Source organism: Pan troglodytes, chromosome 11 (assembly GCF_028858775.2).
Source record: "Pan troglodytes isolate AG18354 chromosome 11, NHGRI_mPanTro3-v2.0_pri, whole genome shotgun sequence".
Lineage (NCBI taxonomy): Eukaryota > Metazoa > Chordata > Mammalia > Primates > Hominidae > Pan > Pan troglodytes.
The window spans coordinates 40567278-40588434 of NC_072409.2; the positions used below are offsets into that span (position 1 = coordinate 40567278).

The window sequence follows — 21157 nt, forward strand, 5'->3', positions numbered from 1 at the left end:
AGAACAGAATGGTTAAATCCCTAAACTTTACAGTCAGACAGCCTTAGTTTTGAGCCCTAATTCTGCCACTCATGAGTTTATGTGATCTAGGGATATAACCTCTTTAAACCATGGTTTTGTTATCAGTGAAATGGGGATACTATTAGTTGGAAAAATGAAATGAGATACTGCATATAAAGTGTCAGCTACCCATTATGAGTTTGTAGAGTGACTAAAGTCTCATCATATCATTGTCATCGTTATCATCATCATCATCAAAGGCTTTGTGATGAAGGCACTCACTATCTGGATCGGCAGACATATGACAGAAGACTGAACAACCAGAAGTTATGAAGATAGGTACTGTGGGTGTTAGAAAGATTCATGGCAAAACAGGGAAGGCAAGTGGTACTATTTAATGGAAACATTGGGTAGTTCCAGGAAAGTAATGGGAAAGAACATTGGGAAGTTAGACTTAAATGCCAGACTGGGAAATTTAGTCTTTATTCTGCAGGCAATACTGAGGCTTTACAGGATTCTAAACATGGAAGTGACTGGTTCAGAGCCAGCTGTAGCAGGAATATTCTGGATGTTTGTGCAGGATGGACTTGGGAGGGTGAGGGCAGATGAAAGCAGATAGCCACTTAGGGAGCTTTTCCAATGCTTCCAATGAGAAGTTGAGGCCCCTCTCTGGGATGGTGGTATAGAACAGGAAAAGATGGAATGAGCATGTGGGACACTGGGAAGAAAGAACTGGCAGAACTGTATCTAGCTGAATGTGAGAGACAAAGTGAAGAGGCAGAGTCAAAGAGAGTTCTGAAGGCTAAGAACTAGATGGCCAGGCATGGTACTACTATTCTAACAGAAATAAAGCACAGGGAGCCTAGTTTTAGGGGGGAAGATATATTTGCTTTTAGTTATGCTAAGTTTGAGGTGCAGTGGGACATCCAGCTAATAAGTGATAACCAAGAAACACTTGGAAATGTGATATTAGAACTCAGACATATTTATTTAGAAGATATCTGCAAAGAGGTAGTAGCTAAAAGTATATAGTTGGATCAACTGTCTTTGGGTAAGAGTATTAACTCAAAAGGATCAGGGACTCTTGGAAAACACCTCCCATACCTAGGGGAGTGAAAGAGAAGCCTGTGAGCAAGGAGGAGGAGAAGGGAGAGAGAAGTGAGAACACCACACCATCAGAGAGGCTCCACACCATCAGAGAGGCCAAAAGTGGAGCAAATTTCATGGAGGATAGGAGTACTCAGAGGAATTATGAGCTGCAGAGAGGTCAAAAAAGAAGAACTGAGAATGGACCACTGGATTTGGCCATTAGGAAATCATTGATGATTTATGAGAGAATGAGTGAAAGAAAAAGCTAGATTACAGATGCAAAGCAATGAAATGGTGTAGGGGGAAAAGGAGACACTGAGAATATATTACTAGTTCAAGAAGTTCAGAAATGAAAGGACAGAGATAAGGGGGAGGCTCAAGGTGGGACCAGAATTGCTCTTCCCCAGATAAATGACCACTCATCAGTGTTTATTCAGAGATGTTTGTCTATACTCTAATAGAAGGAGTATTTGTGGGAGGATTCCAGAGGAGGGACTTTGGGACAAACTAGATTGAAAGGCAGGCTACAGCCATTCTAAGTTATAGAACATGTTATCTATATGTGTACAGCAGCATCTGTTTTAGCAGACAGAAGTCATTTATCATGCATCAACAGACTGAGAGAGAGGGGAACAAGAAACTCTCCTTCTCCTTCTCCACTTAGGAAAGCAAAGCTTGATCCAGTCTTTGAAAAGTATTTAAAAGCTTTGAAAAAGTATGTCAGCAAGGAAGGAATGCTAAGAAAAACAAGTGTCCATTGTGTTCCCTTCCATGACTTTTCCACCCAAATGTATTTTAGGAAATTGCCCAGGTGCATCATTAGAACACTCTAATATCACTATCAACACTGTCCGGGTTGATGGGACTTATATCTGCCGTGTTTTTCATTTTATAAAAAGCTCCCATGATCTCTTTTATCCTCACAGAATCCCCATGAGGTATTACCTTTCTCTATTTTACAAGGGAAGAAACTGAGGATCAGAAAGAATTAAGTGATTTTCCCCAAGTTACCCAGCCAGGAAAATGATAGAGCCCTGTACCCCTCATTCTTTTCAGTGTATGCTTTCATATAATATGGTCTTCACAGTATGGCTCTCTGACTATGGCATGACAAACCAAAGTGTACCAGGACTCTCATCTCTCTGGTTTTGGAGGCGCTATAATTTTTATCAATATAGCCTTAAATGGCGTTAGCTTTGGGGCACTTTTACCCCGTCTTGTTTTTGACTAAACAGTATCCAGTACATGGCCTGAGCTATTTTTTCCTGTGCTCCCTTTTCACCCCCATCTTAAAGGGCCCTGGGGCAGAAGTTTCAGCAATGTGTTTCCTCCCTCCTTCATTTGCCCAGTTCAGTCAGGCCTCTGAAATGTATGACCAAATTCTCAATACTTACACCTGCTCCAGATGGTCAGGAAGCAGGAAAGCAACTCTCTCCCTCAATACCTAGTTTGTTCTAGTAGGAAGAGGGCCAGGCTGGGCTTGGTAGCTCATGCCTGTAATCCTAGCACTTTGGCACGCAAAGGCAGGGGTATTGCTTGAGCCCAGGAATTCAAGACCAGCCTGGGCAATGTGTCAAAACCCTATCTCTACAAAAAAAAAATACAAAAAATTAGCCAGGCATGGTGGTGTATGCCTGTAGTCCCAGCTACTTGGGAGGCTGAGGTGGGAGGATCACCTGAGCCCAGGGAGGTAGAGGCTGCAGTGAACTGTGATTGTGCCACTGCACTCCAGCCTGGGCAACAGAGTGAGACCCCATCTCAAAAACAAAACAAAACAAAAAAAAAAAAGAAGGAATTAGAGGGAATTGGAGGCTGAAGGCCCAGCTTCTGGTGCGAACTACCAGTCTCACTCTGTGATCTTAGTTATATCACTCAATGCACTGAGCACTAGTTTCTTCATCAGAAAAATGAGGACAATAATAGCTATGTTATAAGTCTGCTTCAAGGATCCAATGAAACACTTGTGAAACACTTGCTAGGTTTAATTTTCTGCTATAGCCATCTTGAAATTCTTAGCAATTTTTGAAGGAGAAGCCCTCTGTCTTCATTTTGCACTGGGCCCCCCAAAAATTATATAGCTGGTTTCATCTGCATGCCCTTGGCCAAGTTACTTCACCTCCATAATCTATAATTAATTTAAATGAATTGAATTGTTAGGAAATCAATTGTTAGGACAATTCTCAATCCTTCCTCTACTTTAGCAAAGTTTGACACAGTGGATTAGTCTCTCCTCCTTGAAACAGTCTTTCCTCTTGGCTTCCGAGACACTATATTTTTCCAGTTTTCCTCTGCCTCACTGGCTGCTCCTTTGCTGTTTTCTCCCTAACCTGTTAGCACATCCAGAATGAAACTCTTGATCATCTCCTCCAAGCCTGCTTCTCCCAGTCTTCCTGATCTGTGAATGCTAACTCCATCCTTCCAGTTGTTCACAACAAATCTTTATCTTGATTCTTTATGTCTCACCCCATATTCAAGTTATAAGTTAATCCAGAATCTGACCATGGCTTCACCACTGCCATCATCCAAACCTTAATTATCTCTCATCTGGATCATTGCAATACCATTCTGATTGTTCTTCTTGCTTCCTCTGCCCCTGTCCCACATAGTAGCCAGAATAATTCTTTAAACATGTAAGTCAGATCGTATCACTCCTCTGTCCAAAACCATGCCATGACTACCCATCTCACTCAGAGTAGAAATCCTACAAGGGGCAATAATAGGCTTCTTCTCTGATCCCACCTCCTTAACACTCCCCTCCTTGGGCCATTTGCTGGTGCCCCTATACCTGGAATGCCCTCCCAGATATCAGCATGGCATATCTGGCCTCTCACCTCCATCAGTTCTGTTCACCTGTCACCCTATCAGTCAAGCCTTCTCTGACCACACTATTTAACATAGCAGCCACCATCAACCTCCTTTTTCTTATCCTATTATGCCCAGCTCAGTTTTCTCCAAAGCACTTATCACCATCTGACACATTATATATTTTATTTATTTCCTTATTGTTTATCTCTCCCCATTAAAATGTAGGTTTCATAAAGGCAGGGACTTTGCTGTTCAATTACTCTATCTCTAACACATAGGACTGCGCTGGGCACAGAATGAATGACAGTAGAAAGAGCTCTGGCACAGATGATGATATTGCTATTATTAAGTCACAGCAGCATCAAGCCCTGAGTGTATAAATTACTGTCCCAGGCTGCATGTTCATGAAGCAGGGAGCGAGGGCGATTATGGGGACTACAGTGAGCCAAGCCTCCCACCGGATCATACTGTGGAGACAGAAAAGTGAATCAGGAGCTGTATCTGCTCTCTAAGGGTTTGTGGCCTAGAGAGAGGTTTATGTATATATGCAAATAACTCTAGAACAAGGCAGCATTTGTCAAAAAATATGTGGACTTTAATGCCTAACACACATTCTGGAAATTCTAGTTAGAGAATTCTAACTAAATTTCTAACTAGAATTTTCTACAGAGAGAAGGGACCATGAACTGTGGCTTGTAAACTTACTGTAGGCTACTTCTGTCTCAAATTCCCGCTCTGGCCTGTTTATCATGCCAGAGACACCTTGCCTGACTTCCAATCTAGTTTGCTCCAAAGTGTCTCTCCACTGGCCTCCTCCACCCAATATTACCTTCAATTTACTGTTAACTTGAAACCCCACCCTCTTACAGTCCCTCCACACTCTGCTTCTAGATACAGGGAACAAGGGGCAGGGGTGGAATTGACTTAGGTAGGTTGTAGCAGGATATAAAGAATCTATTATTTCCTTGCAATACAGATGTACACACTTTCTCCTCTATGAGCCTACAGGGCACAGGGCTCAGGAACTGCACCACCCGTCTCTACAGCACAAGAGGGGGCATTAAGTAAAATTTGCTGAATTGTTGAACTGGGTGTTACGAGCTCTTAGTAAGGATAATTTTATTCAAGAAGTACCTCTGCATCCACTGAAGGTGTCCCAGAGGGATTCTATAATGTTATTTTATTAAACTATCCTAATGTAAGAAACAACCTAACTAATAAGAATTAAAACATATCAAATAAAGGGACCAATATTTAAAAAAACACTATTTTGTAATTTTTAAAGTTAGTTTGAGTTATTTAAACCCCATATCTGAAAATCCAAAATTTTCAAGCAAATAATGCCTGCTGTTCCGTGCAGGATTCCTTTGAGTAGGGGCTCCCTGAAGTTACCTGAACTTTTAGATACAGAGATTTACTTAAGAGAAGGACTGGGGAACTGAGAGAGGTAAAGCTAAATATTAGGATTTAGTAATTAAAAACCAAGTTAAATTTTAGTGGCAGATACTTGGGTGTTTGTTATATCATTCTCGATACCCTTTAGTGTGTTTGACAGCTTGTTTCTCTAATATATTTACATGATACACACATTTTTATACCCAGGAAAGATCAAGCACACAAAATGATGACCCATCTCCTAATCTGTAAGAGATGCTGCTGGCAATAAGTAATAAAATACTAAGTATAGGTAACTCTCCTCCTCGGTTCTCAGTTTCTTTGTATACAAAATAGGCAGGGACTAGATGATTTTGGGCTCTTCCAGTTCTAATGCCTTAAGACTCCATGGAAGTAGTGGGTATCTATTCACATTACAAAGGTCTTTCTTTATAAAGAATCCTCTTCAGATTCTCTCTTTCTTTAGTGCATTTAAACTATGACTTGCTTTACCAAAATCTGGTTACTGTATTTTTATTGGTAGCTAACATTTACTGACCAAGTTCAATATGCTAGGCACACATAAAATGCCTCATGTGGATTACTGGACTTAATCATCCCAGTAACTTTCTGAGGTAGATACCAATATTGTCCCCATGTTATAGATAGGTAAATTGACTCCAAGGCTATCTAACCTGCCTCAGGTCACTGAATTAGGGAATGCCAACACTGGAATTCAAACTCACTTCAATTCAATCTGAATCCAGAACACATATATTAATCCTGCATCTCCCAGACTGGCTTCCTGTATCAGGAGGTGCTCAGGGTTTCTTCTTTAGTTGAACCATAGTAGTCTGTGGCTCCTTGTCTTCACAAATGGGGTTACTGCTTGGAGATAGGATGGTTCCTTTGATGATTTCAACTTAATTTCTGGGATATAATGTGGTGATATTTTCATTAAGAAGTAATTTTTCACCTTCCCCTATATGAGTAACAATGGATTTCACTAGTTATCTTGAGTCACTTGTGAATGATTTGGTGAGCCAAAAAGGGTACAAAATTGCTGTGAAATTCTAATTTGGTTCTTTATGTCTATTTCTTAACTAAGTCTAACAGCATACACAGCAAAACTGTACATTATTTTGCAACAGATTAGGGTGAAAAAAGCCACATACAGGAAACCATGTAAGATTAATATATATCACACTTTCTAGAAACTTTTATATCCATTATTTTCACTTTCACAAGAACCGTATGAAGTAGGCAAGACAGGAATTATTTACCCATTTTGCAAATGCAGAGAGTCATAGAAAAGGGAGGTGACTTGCCCTGGGCCGCTGAGCTGGTTGGAGCCTAGATTGTGTTCTTTCTACACTAGGCTACCTCCATCTGTAAAAAGGAACATCGGATCCAGACACTTCCTGGCAGATAGAACCAAAAGAGTGCTGACTAGAGGCTGTGCCATGCCAGGCTGTGGTCAGAGAGTTTCCCTGTATAAATAGCAACCTATGCTAGAGGTTGCTAGCACCAGCCATTTCCCCTATTCACACCTGTGCAGTGTGATAAAGATAGTAGAATTAGCCTGCAGTTGTGGTCCAACCAGATAAAACTTTTAGGCGGGAAGTCAAGTGACAGGCAAACTTGTGTGTGTGGTTTTTTTTTTTTTAAGTGTTAGATGTTTTTGATATTTTAAAAAAGCATCTAGGCTGCTTGTGGAAGTCAGACCAAAATAGCAGGAAGGTATTGCAGCAAGATGGATTTGGGAAAGGACCAATCTCATTTGAAGCACCATCAGACACCTGACCCTCATCAAGAAGAGAACCATTCTCCAGGTAATGAAAAATACCTTAAGAGCTGGTGGCTGTTGAGAAGAATTTGGGGTATGATAATTTTCTCTTTTCAATGGATCTGGCCAAAAAAAAAAAAAGGAAATAAATGAAAGCTAATGAGACTAGTTCATCCAATAATTTCATTCGATGGCTGTGGTAAAACAAGTGGATTCATACATTTCTATGGCAGCACAAATTTGGTCTAACGTTTGGAAAGAGATCTGGCAATAAGTGGTGAGAGCTATAATACTGCTTATTCTTTTGACTCACTAATCTCAGTCCTTGGATCTATCCTAAAGCAACATTTCTCAAAATGTTTTGTGGAAACTTAGGCCTTGAGATACCTTAAGACATTGTTTTAAATTTTTTTTGCTACATGGATCTCTTTGGCATTCTGATGAACCCAGAGACTCCTTCTTTGAATAAAATTTTTAAAGGCATAAAATTAAATATATAAGACTAGAAAGGGAATAATTACATTAAGATACAAATATCAAAATAAAAAATTGTGATATAGTAATACATATGATTATTTATAGATTACAATATCCAGTGGTGGGTCTAATAATAGTATCAAGTCAAATAAGTCATAGCCAGTAGGTGATATTTTAAGGTATCTGCAACAACTATAATGTGATAAAAAAATATGTGATTTCTTTATAGTGATCAAGTCATATGCTGAGGGGGAGGGAGAGCATCAGGAAGAATAGATAATAGATGCTGGGCTTAATACCTAGGTGATGGGATGATCTGCACAGCAAACCACCATGGCACATGTATACCTATGTAACAAACCTGCATATCCTGCACATGAACCCCTGAACTTAAAATAAAAGTTGAAAAAAAAGTCATATACTGCCAAAACTATTGTGGTTTGTTATCTACATTCATAATTGAAGGAACTGTCAATTTTAATTAGAGGTTGGTAAAAATAAAGATATAATTTTTCCTATAAAGAACCCTTATCCCAAGAACAAGAGGCACCATGGTTCAAGGGGCATGCTCTATTCTTTAGAGGTCCCAGTGTGGATTTGTATCACTTCACAGGCTCTAGGAAGCTCTACATCAAAGACTCATTAATTTTTCTCAACCTTAGACGGCAGCAGAAACTTTTTTGATCAAACCCTTAATTTTCCAAAGAACTTGAAAAAACACCATTCTAAGGAAAAAATACCAAAGAAAAGCTATATGCAATGAATATGCTTATTATAATTTGATATATAAGGCAAAGATAACTAGCAACAACCTAAATGCTCAATCCAAGAGGAATGATTGGGTAAATGAGAGTACATCAACTAGACTATGTATCACATTGTCATTAAAATTATCATTATGAAGACTACGTCATGGAAAATAGTTCTAATATAACGCTAGCTTAATAAAAAGATTAAAATTGTGGTATGCTATTCTTACAACTTTGTGTAATATAAAGACTGGATAGAAGTGAGGAATAAAATGAAAACAAGTTATCATGTTAAAGACAGCAAAATATGGCTACTTTTTTCATTACTTGTACAATATATAAAATTACTTTGAAGAAATTAATAGGTTGGTAGCACACTTATGTACAAATACTACGTAGGAGTAGGTCTCTGACCTTTTCATTCAAAAACATTTGCTGAATGTCTGCTTCCAGGCTTTCTCTGGAGATACAAGGATAAATGAGATGCAGTCCTTGTCCTCAAAAAGCTAGGAGAAAAACCTAGCACAGAGACTCTGCCACTTGGCTACAGGACTTTTGCTGATAGACACCACAGTTCATCACTTTCTCTAATCACTTTCATTTTATTACAGAAGTCATTGGAACCTGGAGTTTGAGAAACAGAGAACGACTTAGAAAAAGAAAAGCTGAAGTGCATGAAAAGGAAACATCACAATGGCTATTTGGGTATGGTAGCATCACAAGGGAAAGGGAACTAATATATTTATTGAGGATGTTATGCATCAAGTAGTGCTGTGCACTTTACACACTGTATTTTATCTTTCCAACAATCCTGTAAATCAGGCATGGTTATCCCTATTTTACAGAAAAACAGAGACTAAGCCTCCAGTGAGTTACATCTCTTGCCTAAAGTCACACACACAGCTGGTAAAATGGTGGGAAGAGAATTTTTTCCCTGGTCTCTTTTAATTAAAGCACTGAGCAACCAAATTATATTGTAGAGAAGCCTGGCGTTTAGCTCCTAGGTAATATAAACATAGAAGCATCCTGTTGGGAGTGGGAAACATCATTGAAGAAGCCTCCAAGATTGTTCGCCAAGCTTTCTATTAGCTAAATCTTTACTGAATGAGTGTGATTAACTCTCCATGGAATAAGCCAAAACATTCACTGTAAATGAGTGACAAAGACTTTAGATAACCTGTATGTTCACCTGTATGTAAATGCAGGAAGAGGGGGTACAATAACATGACTGTAAATTAGGCGGCATCTAATTGCATCCATTTCAAATATGATTGTGACAACTGGAGACTTGCTTGCTTGGAAGGGGAGCCCAAAGAGCCAAAAGTGCAGCATCCATCTAAGCCAAAGTGTCTCCACCTTGGCACTGCTGACACTGGGGTCAGGAAAACTTCCTGTTGTGTGGGGGGCTGGCTTGTGCACTGCAGATGTTTTGTAGCATTTTCTGGCCTCTAGATGCCAACAGCACCTTCCACCCCAGCTGTGACAACAAAATGTCTCCAAACATTGTCAAATGTCTTCTGGGGTGGGGTTGGGGGAAGACAGGCAAAATCATCCCCAGTTGAGAACCACTAATTTAAGCAAAGCACTCTTCCTAAGAAAGGGCATTTTCCAATCCCCCAAACCCCGCTGTGGACTGAGCACTGTCTGTTCTGCTACAACAGATGTTTCTATAACACCACGTTCACATACGATTGATAAATAGGAGAATGATGTCAGTATAATGTGGGGGTTGTGTTGGTTCATGATTTTTTCCTAGTCAGAAGAAAGCAGAATAGTGGGAAGAGAATTAAAGCTTTCAGCTGGAAAGAAAAAGCCTTCAGCTTGGCTGTTGTATAAGCAGGATTCTTTTCAGCCAGCATCCAGGGTTCCCTCCCCAGAGAGGCACAACACCAGCCTCGCGCAGCTCTCCATCAAGTGGCAGCGTGCACTTCCCTCCTGTGCCCAACTTAACGGCAACCCCGCTGGCTCAGAGCTCAGGTCTCAGCAGCTTCAAGCCTGCAATTACACTATATTTGCATTTACCATCCCCTGAGGCAGCCTCCAGCCACAGTAAACTGCTTGTCTAGACCATCCAAGTTCTCTCTCCTGGTACCAATTATTGTTTTAGTTAGTGTTAAAATGTTGCAAGGGTTTTGAATCATTTGTCCCAAGCCTATTTGCCCCACCTCCATAACCACTGTAACTTTATAGAGGATGATTTTGCAGAAAGTGAGGTTTTTTAGGAACACGTGTATCATTTTACAGTAGAAATATTTGTATTAGGGTCCTGTGGCAGGTCTATTGAAGATTATCCAATTAGCTCCCAAATTCCATACCACTAAGCAATCTTCCAATCATTACTTGGCTTCCCAAGTACTTATCTAAAGAGACAGTGCATTTGTTTGGGAGCCCAGAACCCAGGTGTTCTCCTCTCCTCCCCTCCTCCCTCCCCTCCCCTCCCCCTCCTCTCCCCCATCCCCTCCTCTCCCCCATCCCCTCCTCTCTCCTCCCCTCTCCTCTCCTTTTCTTTTTTCTCTTTCTCTCATTCATTCATTCATTCATTCGTTTTGAGACAGAGTCTCACTCTGCTGCCCAGGCTGGAGTGCAGTGGCACAATCTCGGCTCACTGCAACCTCTGCCTCCCAGGTTCAAGTGACTCTCCTGCCTCAGCTCCCAAGTAGCTGGGAATACAGGCACTGGCCACCACGCCCAGCTAGTTTTTGTATTTTTTAGTAGAGATGGGGTTTCGCCATGATGGCCAGGCTGGTCTGGAACTCCTGGTTTCAAGTGATTCGCCCACCTTGGCCTCCCAAAGTGCTGGGATTACAGGCGTGAGCCACTGTGCCCAGCCAGTCCAGGTATTTTCTACTATGTGACTTTGTATGTCTGTTCATTTAAAAATTGGTCTTTAGGTTTATATGTCAGTCTCCTTAAATCTGCTTGATGAGCTCTGCCCCTGATAAATGGAGGTAGTCTCAGTGTGCTAACAGAATCAGGTTTCTGGGCTTGCTGGGCTGAGGGTATTCACTCAAATGGATAACACCTTAGTGAGCCTCTTGGTAGCTGGCTGGACTTGCTCTGGTGATACATCTCTATAATGCTAAGGCCTGTGCCCTCTTTTCTCACTACAACATACCATACAGTGAAACTTTATTAGTTTCAGAGAGAGGCAGCAGAGTGCATGGTTATGAGCCTGGCTGTTAAAGCCAGAATGACTAGATTCGTAGCCTGGCTCCCCTACTTGGTACCCAGAGCCCTTGGAAATATTATGGAAAATAAATAATTCTCATTATAAATGAATAGATTGGCACTCTGGTTTATATACTAGTCTCTGCATTTAGTCTGTGTGTATTACTTCACTATCCCTGAGTAAACTCATACTCAGGGTTTCTAGACCTGCAATCCAGGCACGGCTCCTTGTCTGTGCAGCCTGCAGGTGGATAATGTATATGGCTTGATTATCAAATACAAGTGTTGGGCAAGTTACTCAACATCTCTGTGTTTCAGTTTTGTCATTTGCAAAATGAAAATAATAACTATCTACTTCATAGACTGATGTGAAGATTATATGAGATAACAAAATAACTAAATTATTTAAACAGTGCCTGACATATACAAGCACTATAAGTGTTTCCTGTATTCATATGAGTCCTAATTTATATTTGAATAATTCATTCATGTAAGTTATTATATATAATTCTTATAACCACCACATGAAATTGGGCCGATATTATTTACCTCATTTCACTTACAAGGAAACCAAGGCATGTAGAGGTTAAGTGACTTGCCCACAACCATGAGAGAGTACAGACTAAAGTTTAGGCCCCATAAGTATTTTTTGCATTTTTTGAAAAACTACCCGGGAAGACATGGACTATTACATTACTCAGATCTCCTCATACAGAGATTTAAATAACAAATTCTTTAGGATTTAATATCTAGGAAAAAATATGTGTTTCCTAAGGAACTTGGATTACTATTAATATCTTTTTCAAAAAATTTATCAGAATTTTATGATTTATCTTGTCACCTTGGTTACTTGTAGTAATAGTTCAAAATGCTGAGGTGCCATAACTATCATCTTTAGATTTCCCTTTTTTTTTTTTTTTTTGAGACAGCATCTCATTCTGTCACCCAGGCTGGAGTGCAGTGGCACAATCTCAGCTCACTGCAACCTCCATCTCCTGGGTTCAAGCGATTCTCTTGCCTCAGCCTCCCAAGTAGCTGGGATTACAGACGCGCACCACCATGCCTGGCTAATTTTTGTATTTTTAGTAGAGACGGGGTTTCACTATGTTGGCCAGGCTGGTCTTGAACTCCTGATCTCGTGATCCACCAGCCTCGGCCTCCCAGAGTGCTGGGATTACAGGCGTGAGCCAACGCACCCGGCCTAGATTTTCTTTTTTAAATATAATTTTCAATATTATTTTGGACTGCTCTGTTACATCTATACCTTTTTTTCTTTTTTTCTATAGCCTCATATTAGAAGTGAACATATATACTTTTTTGATATTGACTTCAAACTGTGTTTGGTGAGGTAATCTTTTAAAAACACTTTTTTACAACGGAAATTTCAAACATACACAAAAAATGGAACAGGGTATACTTTTTTTTAAATATGCAAGGAACGATGGGCACTATAAAGATGTAAAAAACACTGGTTTTTATCTCCAAAGACTGTCTAAAATGTTTACTAAAAGAAATACAGTTTCTTCAGAAATAACTACAGTATGAGGCAGCCTACATTCCTTGCCTTTAGCATGGTACACCCAATAAGTCCTATAGGAGTGCTAAGCTGGGAGAGCATTTTAGTCCTGTAGTCTCTTAGAGAAGGCTCCATGGAGCGGGTAGCATGAAACAGAATTTCAGTAGATTTAGAAAAATGATGAAATGCTTATTTATAGTACTTCCCCCAGCCCCCAGCCCATCTGTATTAGCCATCTGTATTTGGTTGTATTTGCAGTGCCTAACAATTTGTCACTGGCTGCAATTTCCATGCATATCCTTTCATCTTCTAGATCTTTAATTTATTAATTAGGAATAGGTATAATATGGCCACTCATGCCTATCTACCTGACTTCTTTTTTTTTTTTTTTCTTGGAAGCTTGGTTTTTTTTTTGTTTTTTTTTTTTTTTAATTGATCATTCTTGGGTGTTTCTCACAGAGCGGGATTTGGCAGGGTCATAGGACAATAGTGGAGGGAGGGTCAGCAGATAAACAAGTGAACAAAGGTCTCTGGTTTTCCTATGCAGAGGACCCTGCGGCCTTCCGCAGTGTTTGTGTGTGTCCCTGGGTACTTGAGATTAGGGAGTGGTGATGACTCTTAACGAGCATGCTGCCTTCAAGCATCTGTTTAACAAAGCACATCTTGCACCACCCTTAATCCATTTAACCCTGAGTGTACACAGCACATGTTTCAGAGAGCACAGGATTGGGGGTAAGGTCACCGATCAACAGGATCACAAGGCAGAAGAATTTTTCTTAGTACAGAACAAAATGAAAAGTCTCCTGTGTCTACCTCTTTCTATACAGACACGGCAACCATCCGATTTCTCAATCCTTTCCCCGCCTTTCCCCCATCTCCATTCCACAAAACCGCCTTTGTCATCATGGCCCGCTCTCAATGAGCTGTTGGGCACACCTCCCAGACGGGGTGGTGGCTGGGCAGAGGGGCTCCTCACTTCCCAGTAGGGGCGGCCAGGCAGAGGCGCCCCTCACCTCCCGGACGGGGCGGCTGGCCGGGCGGGGGGCTGACCCCCCCACCTCCTTCCCGGACGGGGCGGCTGGCCGGGCAGAGGGGCTCCTCACTTCCCAGTAGGGGCGGCCGGGCAGAGGCGCCCCTCACCTCCCAGACGGGGCGGCTGGCCGGGTGGGGGGCTGACCCCCCCACCTCCCTCGCGGATGGGGCGGCTGGCCGGGCGGGGGGCTGACCCCTTCCACCTCCCTCCCAGATGGGGTGGCTGGCCGGGCAGAGGGGCTCCTCACTTCCCAGTAGGGGCAGCCGGGCAGAGGCGCCCCTCACCTCCCGGACGGGGCGGCTGGCCGGGCGGGGGGCTGACCCCCCCACCTCCCTCCCGGACGGAGCGGCTGGCCGGGTGGGGGGCTGACCCCCCCCACCTCCCTCCCGGATGGGGCGGCTGGCCAGGTGGGGGGCTGACCCCCCACCTCCCTCGCGGACGGGGCAGCTGGCCAGGCGGTGGGCTGACCCCCCCACCTCCCTCGCGGATGGGGCGGCTGGCCTGGCGGGGGGCTGACCCCCCCACCTCCCTCGCGGACGGGGCGGCTGGCCGGGCGGGGGGCTGACCCCCCCACCTCCTTCCCGGACGGGGCGGCTGGCCGGGCAGAGGAGCTCCTCACTTCCCAGTAGGGGCGGCTGGGCAGAGGTGCCCCTCACCTCCCGGACGGGGCGGCTGGCCGGGCGGTGGGCTGACCCCCCCACCTCCCTCCCGGACGGGGCGGCTGGCCTGGCGGTGGGCTGACCCCCCCACCTCCCTCCCGGACGTGGCGGCTGGCCGGGCGGGGGGCTGACCCCCCCACCTCCCTCCCGGACGTGGCGGCTGGCCGGGCGGGGGGCTGACCCCCCCACCTCCCTCACGGACGGGGCGGCTGGCCTGGTGGGGGGCTGACCCCCCCACCTCCCTCGCGGACGGGGCGGCTGGCCGGGTGGGGGGCTGACCCCCCCACCTCCTTCCCGGACGGGGCGGCTGGCCGGGCAGAGGAGCTCCTCACTTCCCAGTAGGGGCGGCCGGGCAGAGGTGCCCCTCACCTCCCGGATGGGGCGGCTGGCCAGGCGGTGGGCTGACCCCCCCACCTCCCTCCCGGACGGGGCGGCTGGCCTGGCGGTGGGCTGACCCCCCCACCTCCCTCCTGGATGTGGCGGCTGGCCGGGCGGGGGGCTGACCCCCCCACCTCCCTCGCGGACGGGGCGGCTGGCCGGGTGGGCGGCTGACCCCCCCACCTCCCTCCCGGACGTGGCGGCTGGCCGGGCGGGGGGCTGACCCCCCCACCTCCCTCGCGGACGGGGCGGCTGGCCTGGCGGGCGGCTGACCCCCCCACCTCCCTCGCGGACGGGGCGGCTGGCCGGGCGGTGGGCTGACCCCCCCACCTCCCTCCCGGACGGGGCGGCTGGCCTGGTGGGGGGCTGACCCCCCCACCTCCCTCCCGGATGGGGCGGCTGGCCTGGCGGGGGCTGACCCCCACCTCCCTCCTGGATGGGGTGGCTGCCGGGCAGAGACGCTCCTCACTTCCCAGACGGGGTGGCTGCCAGGCGGAGGGGCTCCTCACTTCTCATATGGGGCGGTTGCCAGGCGGAGGGTCTCCTCACTTCTCAGACGGGGCGGCTGGGCAGAGACGCTCCTCACCTCCCAGACGGGGTCGCGGCCGGGTAGAGGCGCTCCTCACATCCCAGATGGGGCGGCGGGGCAGAGGCGCTCCCCACATCTCAGACGATGGGTGGCCGGGCAGAGACGCTCCTCACTTCCTAGATGGGATGGCGGCCGGGAAGAGGCGCTCCTCACTTCCTAGATGGGATGGCAGCCGGGCAATGACGCTTCTCACTTTCCAGACTGGGTAGCCAGGCAGAGGGGCTCCTCACGTCCCAGACGATGGGTGGTCAGGCAGAGACGCTCCTCACTTCCCAGACGGGGTGGCGGCCGGGCAGAGGCTGCAATCTCGGCACTTTGGGAGGCCAAGGCAGGCGGCTGGGAGGTGGAGGTTGTAGCGAGCCGAGATCACGCCACTGCACTCCAGCCTGGGCACCATTGAGCACTGAGTGAACCAGACTCCACCTGCAATCCCGGTACCTCGGGAGGCCGAGGCTGGCGGATCACTGGCAGTTAGGAGCTGGAGACCAGCCCGGCCAACACAGCAAAACCCCGTCTCCACCAAAAAAATACGAAAACCAGTCAGGCGTGGCGGCGCGTGCCTGCAATCGCAGGCACTCGGCAGGCTGAGGCAGGAGAATCAGGCAGGGAGGCTGCAGTGAGCCGAGATGGCAGCAGTACAGTCCAGCTTCGGCTCGGCATCAGTGGGAGACCGTGGAAAGAGAGGGAGAGGGAGACCGTGGAAAGAGAGGGAGAGGGAGACCGTGGGGAGACGGAGAGGGAGAGGGAGAGGGAGAGGTCTACCTGGACTTCTTAACTTCAAGAAGTGCTTTTGCAGCCTTTGACCCCTTACAGTATACCTCATTTGATATATACTGTAGCAACTTAGAATTCTTTACACAAAATAATGTATTTGATAATCAAGCCATATACAGGATCCACCTGTAGGCTGCACAGACGAGGAGCTGTGCCAGGTCTAGAAATTCGATTTGTATGAGTTTACTCAGGGGTAGGGAAGTAACACACAAAGACTAAATGCAAAGAAACTAGTGTATAAACCAGAATGCCACGCTATTAATTTGTAATGAGAATTATTTATTTTCCATAACAAAACTTTAAGAATATGCTATAACACACGCAAGCACGCATACGCGCATGCACTACCCTCACCAAGAAGGCTCCTGGTAAGCATGGTATCAATGCCACGAAGTCCTGGAGAAACATTCCCTCTCCTAAGAATTGAGAACATTTAGTGCTGCTCCTTCATTTTACAAACAAGGAGATTGAGGCCCAGAGAGATTAAGTGACTAGTTCATGATCCTTGTGCAATGAGGCAGTGGGGGACCTGGCACTGTTATTACAAGCATTTATTTGAATTCTGTAGCACCACTGCTGACACTAATTCTGTTCTTTCTGCAGAGAACAGAAAAAACGCAAGCAGCAGAGAACAGGAAAAGGAAATCGAAGAGGCAGGAAGAGACAACAAAACACAAAATTGAAGGTGGAGCCTCAGCCACAGATAGAAAAGGAAATAGTGGAGAAAGCATTGGCACCTATAGAGAAAAAAACTGAGCCACCTGGGAGCATAACCAAAGTATTTCCTTCAGTAGCCTCCCCGCAAAAAGTTGTGCCTGAGGAACACTTTTCTGAAATATGTCAAGAAAGTAACATATATCAGGAGAATTTTTCTGAGTACCAAGAAATAGCAGTACAAAACCATTCTTCTGAAACATGCCAACATGTGGCTGAACCTGAAGACCTCTCTCCTAAAATGTACCAAGAAATATCTGTACTTCAAGACAATTCTTCCAAAATATGCCAAGACATGGAGGAACCTGAAGACAACTCTCCTAACACATGCCAAGTAATATCTGTAATTCAAGACCATCCTTTCAAAATGTACCAAGATATGGCTAAACGAGAAGATCTGGCTCCTAAAATGTGCCAAGAAGCTGCTGTACCCAAAATCCTTCCTTGTCCAACATCTGAAGACACAGCTGATCTGGCAGGATGCTCTCTTCAAGCATATCCAAAACCAGATGTGCCTAAAGGCTATATTCTTGACACAGACCAAAATCCAGCAGAACCAGAGGAATACAATGAAACAGATCAAGGAATAGCTGAGACAGAAGGCCTTTTTCCTAAAATACAAGAAATAGCTGAGCCTAAAGACCTTTCTACAAAAACACACCAAGAATCAGCTGAACCTAAATACCTTCCTCATAAAACATGTAACGAAATTATTGTGCCTAAAGCCCCCTCTCATAAAACAATCCAAGAAACACCTCATTCTGAAGACTATTCAATTGAAATAAACCAAGAAACACCTGGGTCTGAAAAATATTCACCTGAAACGTATCAAGAAATGCCTGGGCTTGAAGAATATTCACCTGAAATATACCAAGAAACATCCCAGCTTGAAGAATACTCACCTGAAATATACCAAGAAACACCGGGGCCTGAAGACCTCTCTACTGAGACATATAAAAATAAGGATGTGCCTAAAGAATGCTTTCCAGAACCACACCAAGAAACAGGTGGGCCCCAAGGCCAGGATCCTAAAGCACACCAGGAAGATGCTAAAGATGTTTATACTTTTCCTCAAGGTAAGGGCTGTTTATAGCACCAAGGTAGGTACATCTCCCCCAGAGTAGTGATTTACAACTTTCTCTGACAATCCTGGGTTATTCCCGGTTATTTCAATGGATACTATGAATTTCATTGACTAGTTTTAAGTGAACAATATTTTCATGCAACCAATGTCTGTCTTGGCATATTTCAAAGAGTTAAAAAAATTGAAAATGCAAGCATGTACATTAAGTACTTATTCATACTATCCATCCATTATGAGATGCTATAGTCAGTGAAATGAACCCAATATAGGATGAATTATTGCAAAATATTTTTAAAAATTAAGTCTACATTAACAAGAAAGCTTGATGAATGAAGTTTTTCTAGGAAATTTAATTTTCCTGATCAATGGAAAGCAGGTAAATTCATAGTACGAAGTACTGAGGGAGATACAAAGTTGTAAAATATAATCCTGTTACTAGGGAATTCATTCTTGTAGGATTTATCAGGTTTACTAAAAACCCTTTCTATTTCAAGATTTGTTCCTGCAAAACTTTTTCCTGAGTATAGGAATTTGAAAATAATGCAACCTTTCTTTAATTTCACTTGCCTCAGAGACATAACTGAGAACTTCAGCTCTCTTCATACAATACTGTAGACAGTATAAGAAATGGACTGAGTCTATCAGACCATAGTTATCCCCAGAAAACTGATTTCTAAAGAAATCCCTTTAGTAGTTTACTTGCTCTTTATCCTAAAAGATGAGTGCAACAAAAACATGGTGCTAGTTGGTTTCCAAGTAATACCAGTTTTGAGGAACTACTTTAAAGAAATACATTGCAGCAAAAAGCAGGCATGTGAAGCAGTACGTGCACTGACAGAGTACCCTGCTGGAGAAGCAGCTCTAACCAACAGAGCGTCCTGATTCCTAACTGCTTCATTCTAAACCCAGCAAGGTCGATATGGTCAATTAATTAACGCTTATTTTATTTTTGGCTTTGTTTGACCAAATAAATAGGAATATCTACTTTTCCTGATTATAAAAGTAGTAAGTGTTCATTATAATAAAGCAATATGTAAGTGAATATCAAGTAAAGTAAAAGTCCCCTATAATACCATCTTCTATCTTCAGTTCCCAATGTTAAGGTTGTTTTGTTTCAGCAAATGAGACAGTACCCATCCTATTCTGTAACTTGTTTTTGTTTTCATTTACAATATGTATTGGAGCCATCTTTATGATGTCTTTTGTAACAACTGCATAGTACCGTGCTATATGTATATTCAACCAGTCTCTATAAGGATGAATACTTAGGTTACTGCCAAGTTTTACTATTACAACAATGTTCAATGAACATCATTGGGAATAACATTTATTTAGTTAACATTTATCTGGTACTTTTCTATGTGCCAGACACCATATTAAATATTTTATGTGGTTTATTTTATTCAATGTTAAAAGCTCTACTGGATAAATAATACTCCCATTCTAAATATAAAGAAATGGAGGCACTGGAGGCTGAAGTTTGTCTGATTATTTCCTTTGAATCAACCCCTAGAAATCAAATTGTTGGGCCAAACGGTACCCAAATTTAAAGTTTGAATATACAGTCAGTCAGACTAGCCTCCAGAAATGTGGTAGCAATTCACACAAGACAGGTGCCTTTTCCCCACACCCTTGTCAGCACTGTACATTATGACATTTTAAAAATCCTTGTCTGTCTGCTAGGTTAAAAAATACACTTGATCTTAGCCAAAAGGCTGAGAAGTGATAGGTTAAAAAATAAAACACACCTAATGGTCTTAATCACCCCCTTTTATAATTAATGTTACTAGACATCTTTTCAGGATTATTATAAATATAATTTTTTAAGAATTGCCTGTTTGAATCCTTATCCCATTCAACATTTTTTCTTTTTTCCGATTAAAAAAACCTCTTTAAATAATAGTTTTTACTATGTATATGTTGTAAATATTTTTCCAGTTGTCTTTGATTTGGTTTAAATTTGTTTATAGTGGTTTTCACCATATATAATTTTACTCTTTAGGTATTCGAACCTGCTAGTCTTTTCCTTTATGGTTTCTGGTCTCTGTGTTCTGCTTAGCATCCTAAGATTACTAAAAACACTATTATTTCTATAACTTTATGGTATTTAAAAATTTACCCCATCTGCGGTTTGTTGTTGTGTATGTTGTAAAGCAGTTTTTCTTCCTCCAAATGGAGAGTCAATTGTCCCAATACAATTTATTGAATCTATTTTTTATTTTATTTGATTTTACAGAAATGAAAGAAAAACCCAAAGAAGAGCCAGGAATACCAGCAATTCTGAATGAGAGTCATCCAGAAAATGATGTCTATAGTTATGTTTTGTTTTAACAATGCTCAACCATAAAGTTGTGGTCCAATGGAACATACAGCTTAATAGTTTATGCGTGATTTTCTCAAAATATTGTAAAACTTTTGACAATGCTCATTAATATTATTTTTTCTATTTGTAGACCATATCTGAAAGAAATAACATTTTTTAAGGCTCTACCACATAGACAATATCATGCTAGAATGTGTGTGTGTGTGTGTGTGTGTGTATGTGTGTATATGTCGGGGAGAGGATAGTGGTGGGAACAGACAAATAAGGAAGCGGGGAGGACTGGATAATTGGTTTTCCCCCCTAAGAACATTTATTTACGTCTTAAGAGCAGATAAGTGACTAAGACTGAACACATACATTTTGGGGAGTATATAGTTTTCTTGTAAATGCTGTTCAATTATTAATGTAACAGTAGCATCAAAATTTTATTCAGGCTTTAGTTGACTCTTTTGGTCAGTTTTAACAATTCTCCTTAAAAGATATTTTGGAGTGATGAATGTAGTTTACTTTTGTATTTGAATTTTGATTTTCTATTTTTATTTTTTAAATATTGTATTTGTGCATAATGTACATTAAATCATTATTACATGCTTAACTGTGTGGATACCATCATGTTAAGAATTGCGGAGGTTAGAAGAC

General features: G+C 43.2%; 1 protein-coding gene across 3 annotated transcripts; it reads left to right on the forward strand.

Moving 5' to 3' along the window:
• The first annotated feature begins 226 nt into the window (after nt 1-226).
• On the forward strand, nt 227-20566 carry HEMGN (hemogen). 3 transcript variants are annotated; one of them, XM_009456976.4, is made up of 5 exons: nt 227-380; nt 6967-7100; nt 8892-8985; nt 17001-18187; nt 20432-20566. In XM_009456976.4, the coding sequence occupies exons 2-5, from the start codon at nt 7022-7024 to the stop codon at nt 20524-20526; spliced, it is 1455 nt and encodes a 484-aa protein (XP_009455251.2). In that variant the 5' UTR covers nt 227-380; nt 6967-7021; the 3' UTR covers nt 20527-20566. The 3 variants fall into 3 exon arrangements, with proteins under 3 accessions (XP_009455251.2, XP_054514318.1, XP_009455252.2); XM_054658343.2 differs by having other exon boundaries at nt 248-339; XM_009456977.4 differs by lacking the exon at nt 227-380 and adding an exon at nt 4299-4408.
• Nucleotides 20567-21157: the final 591 nt, after the last annotated feature.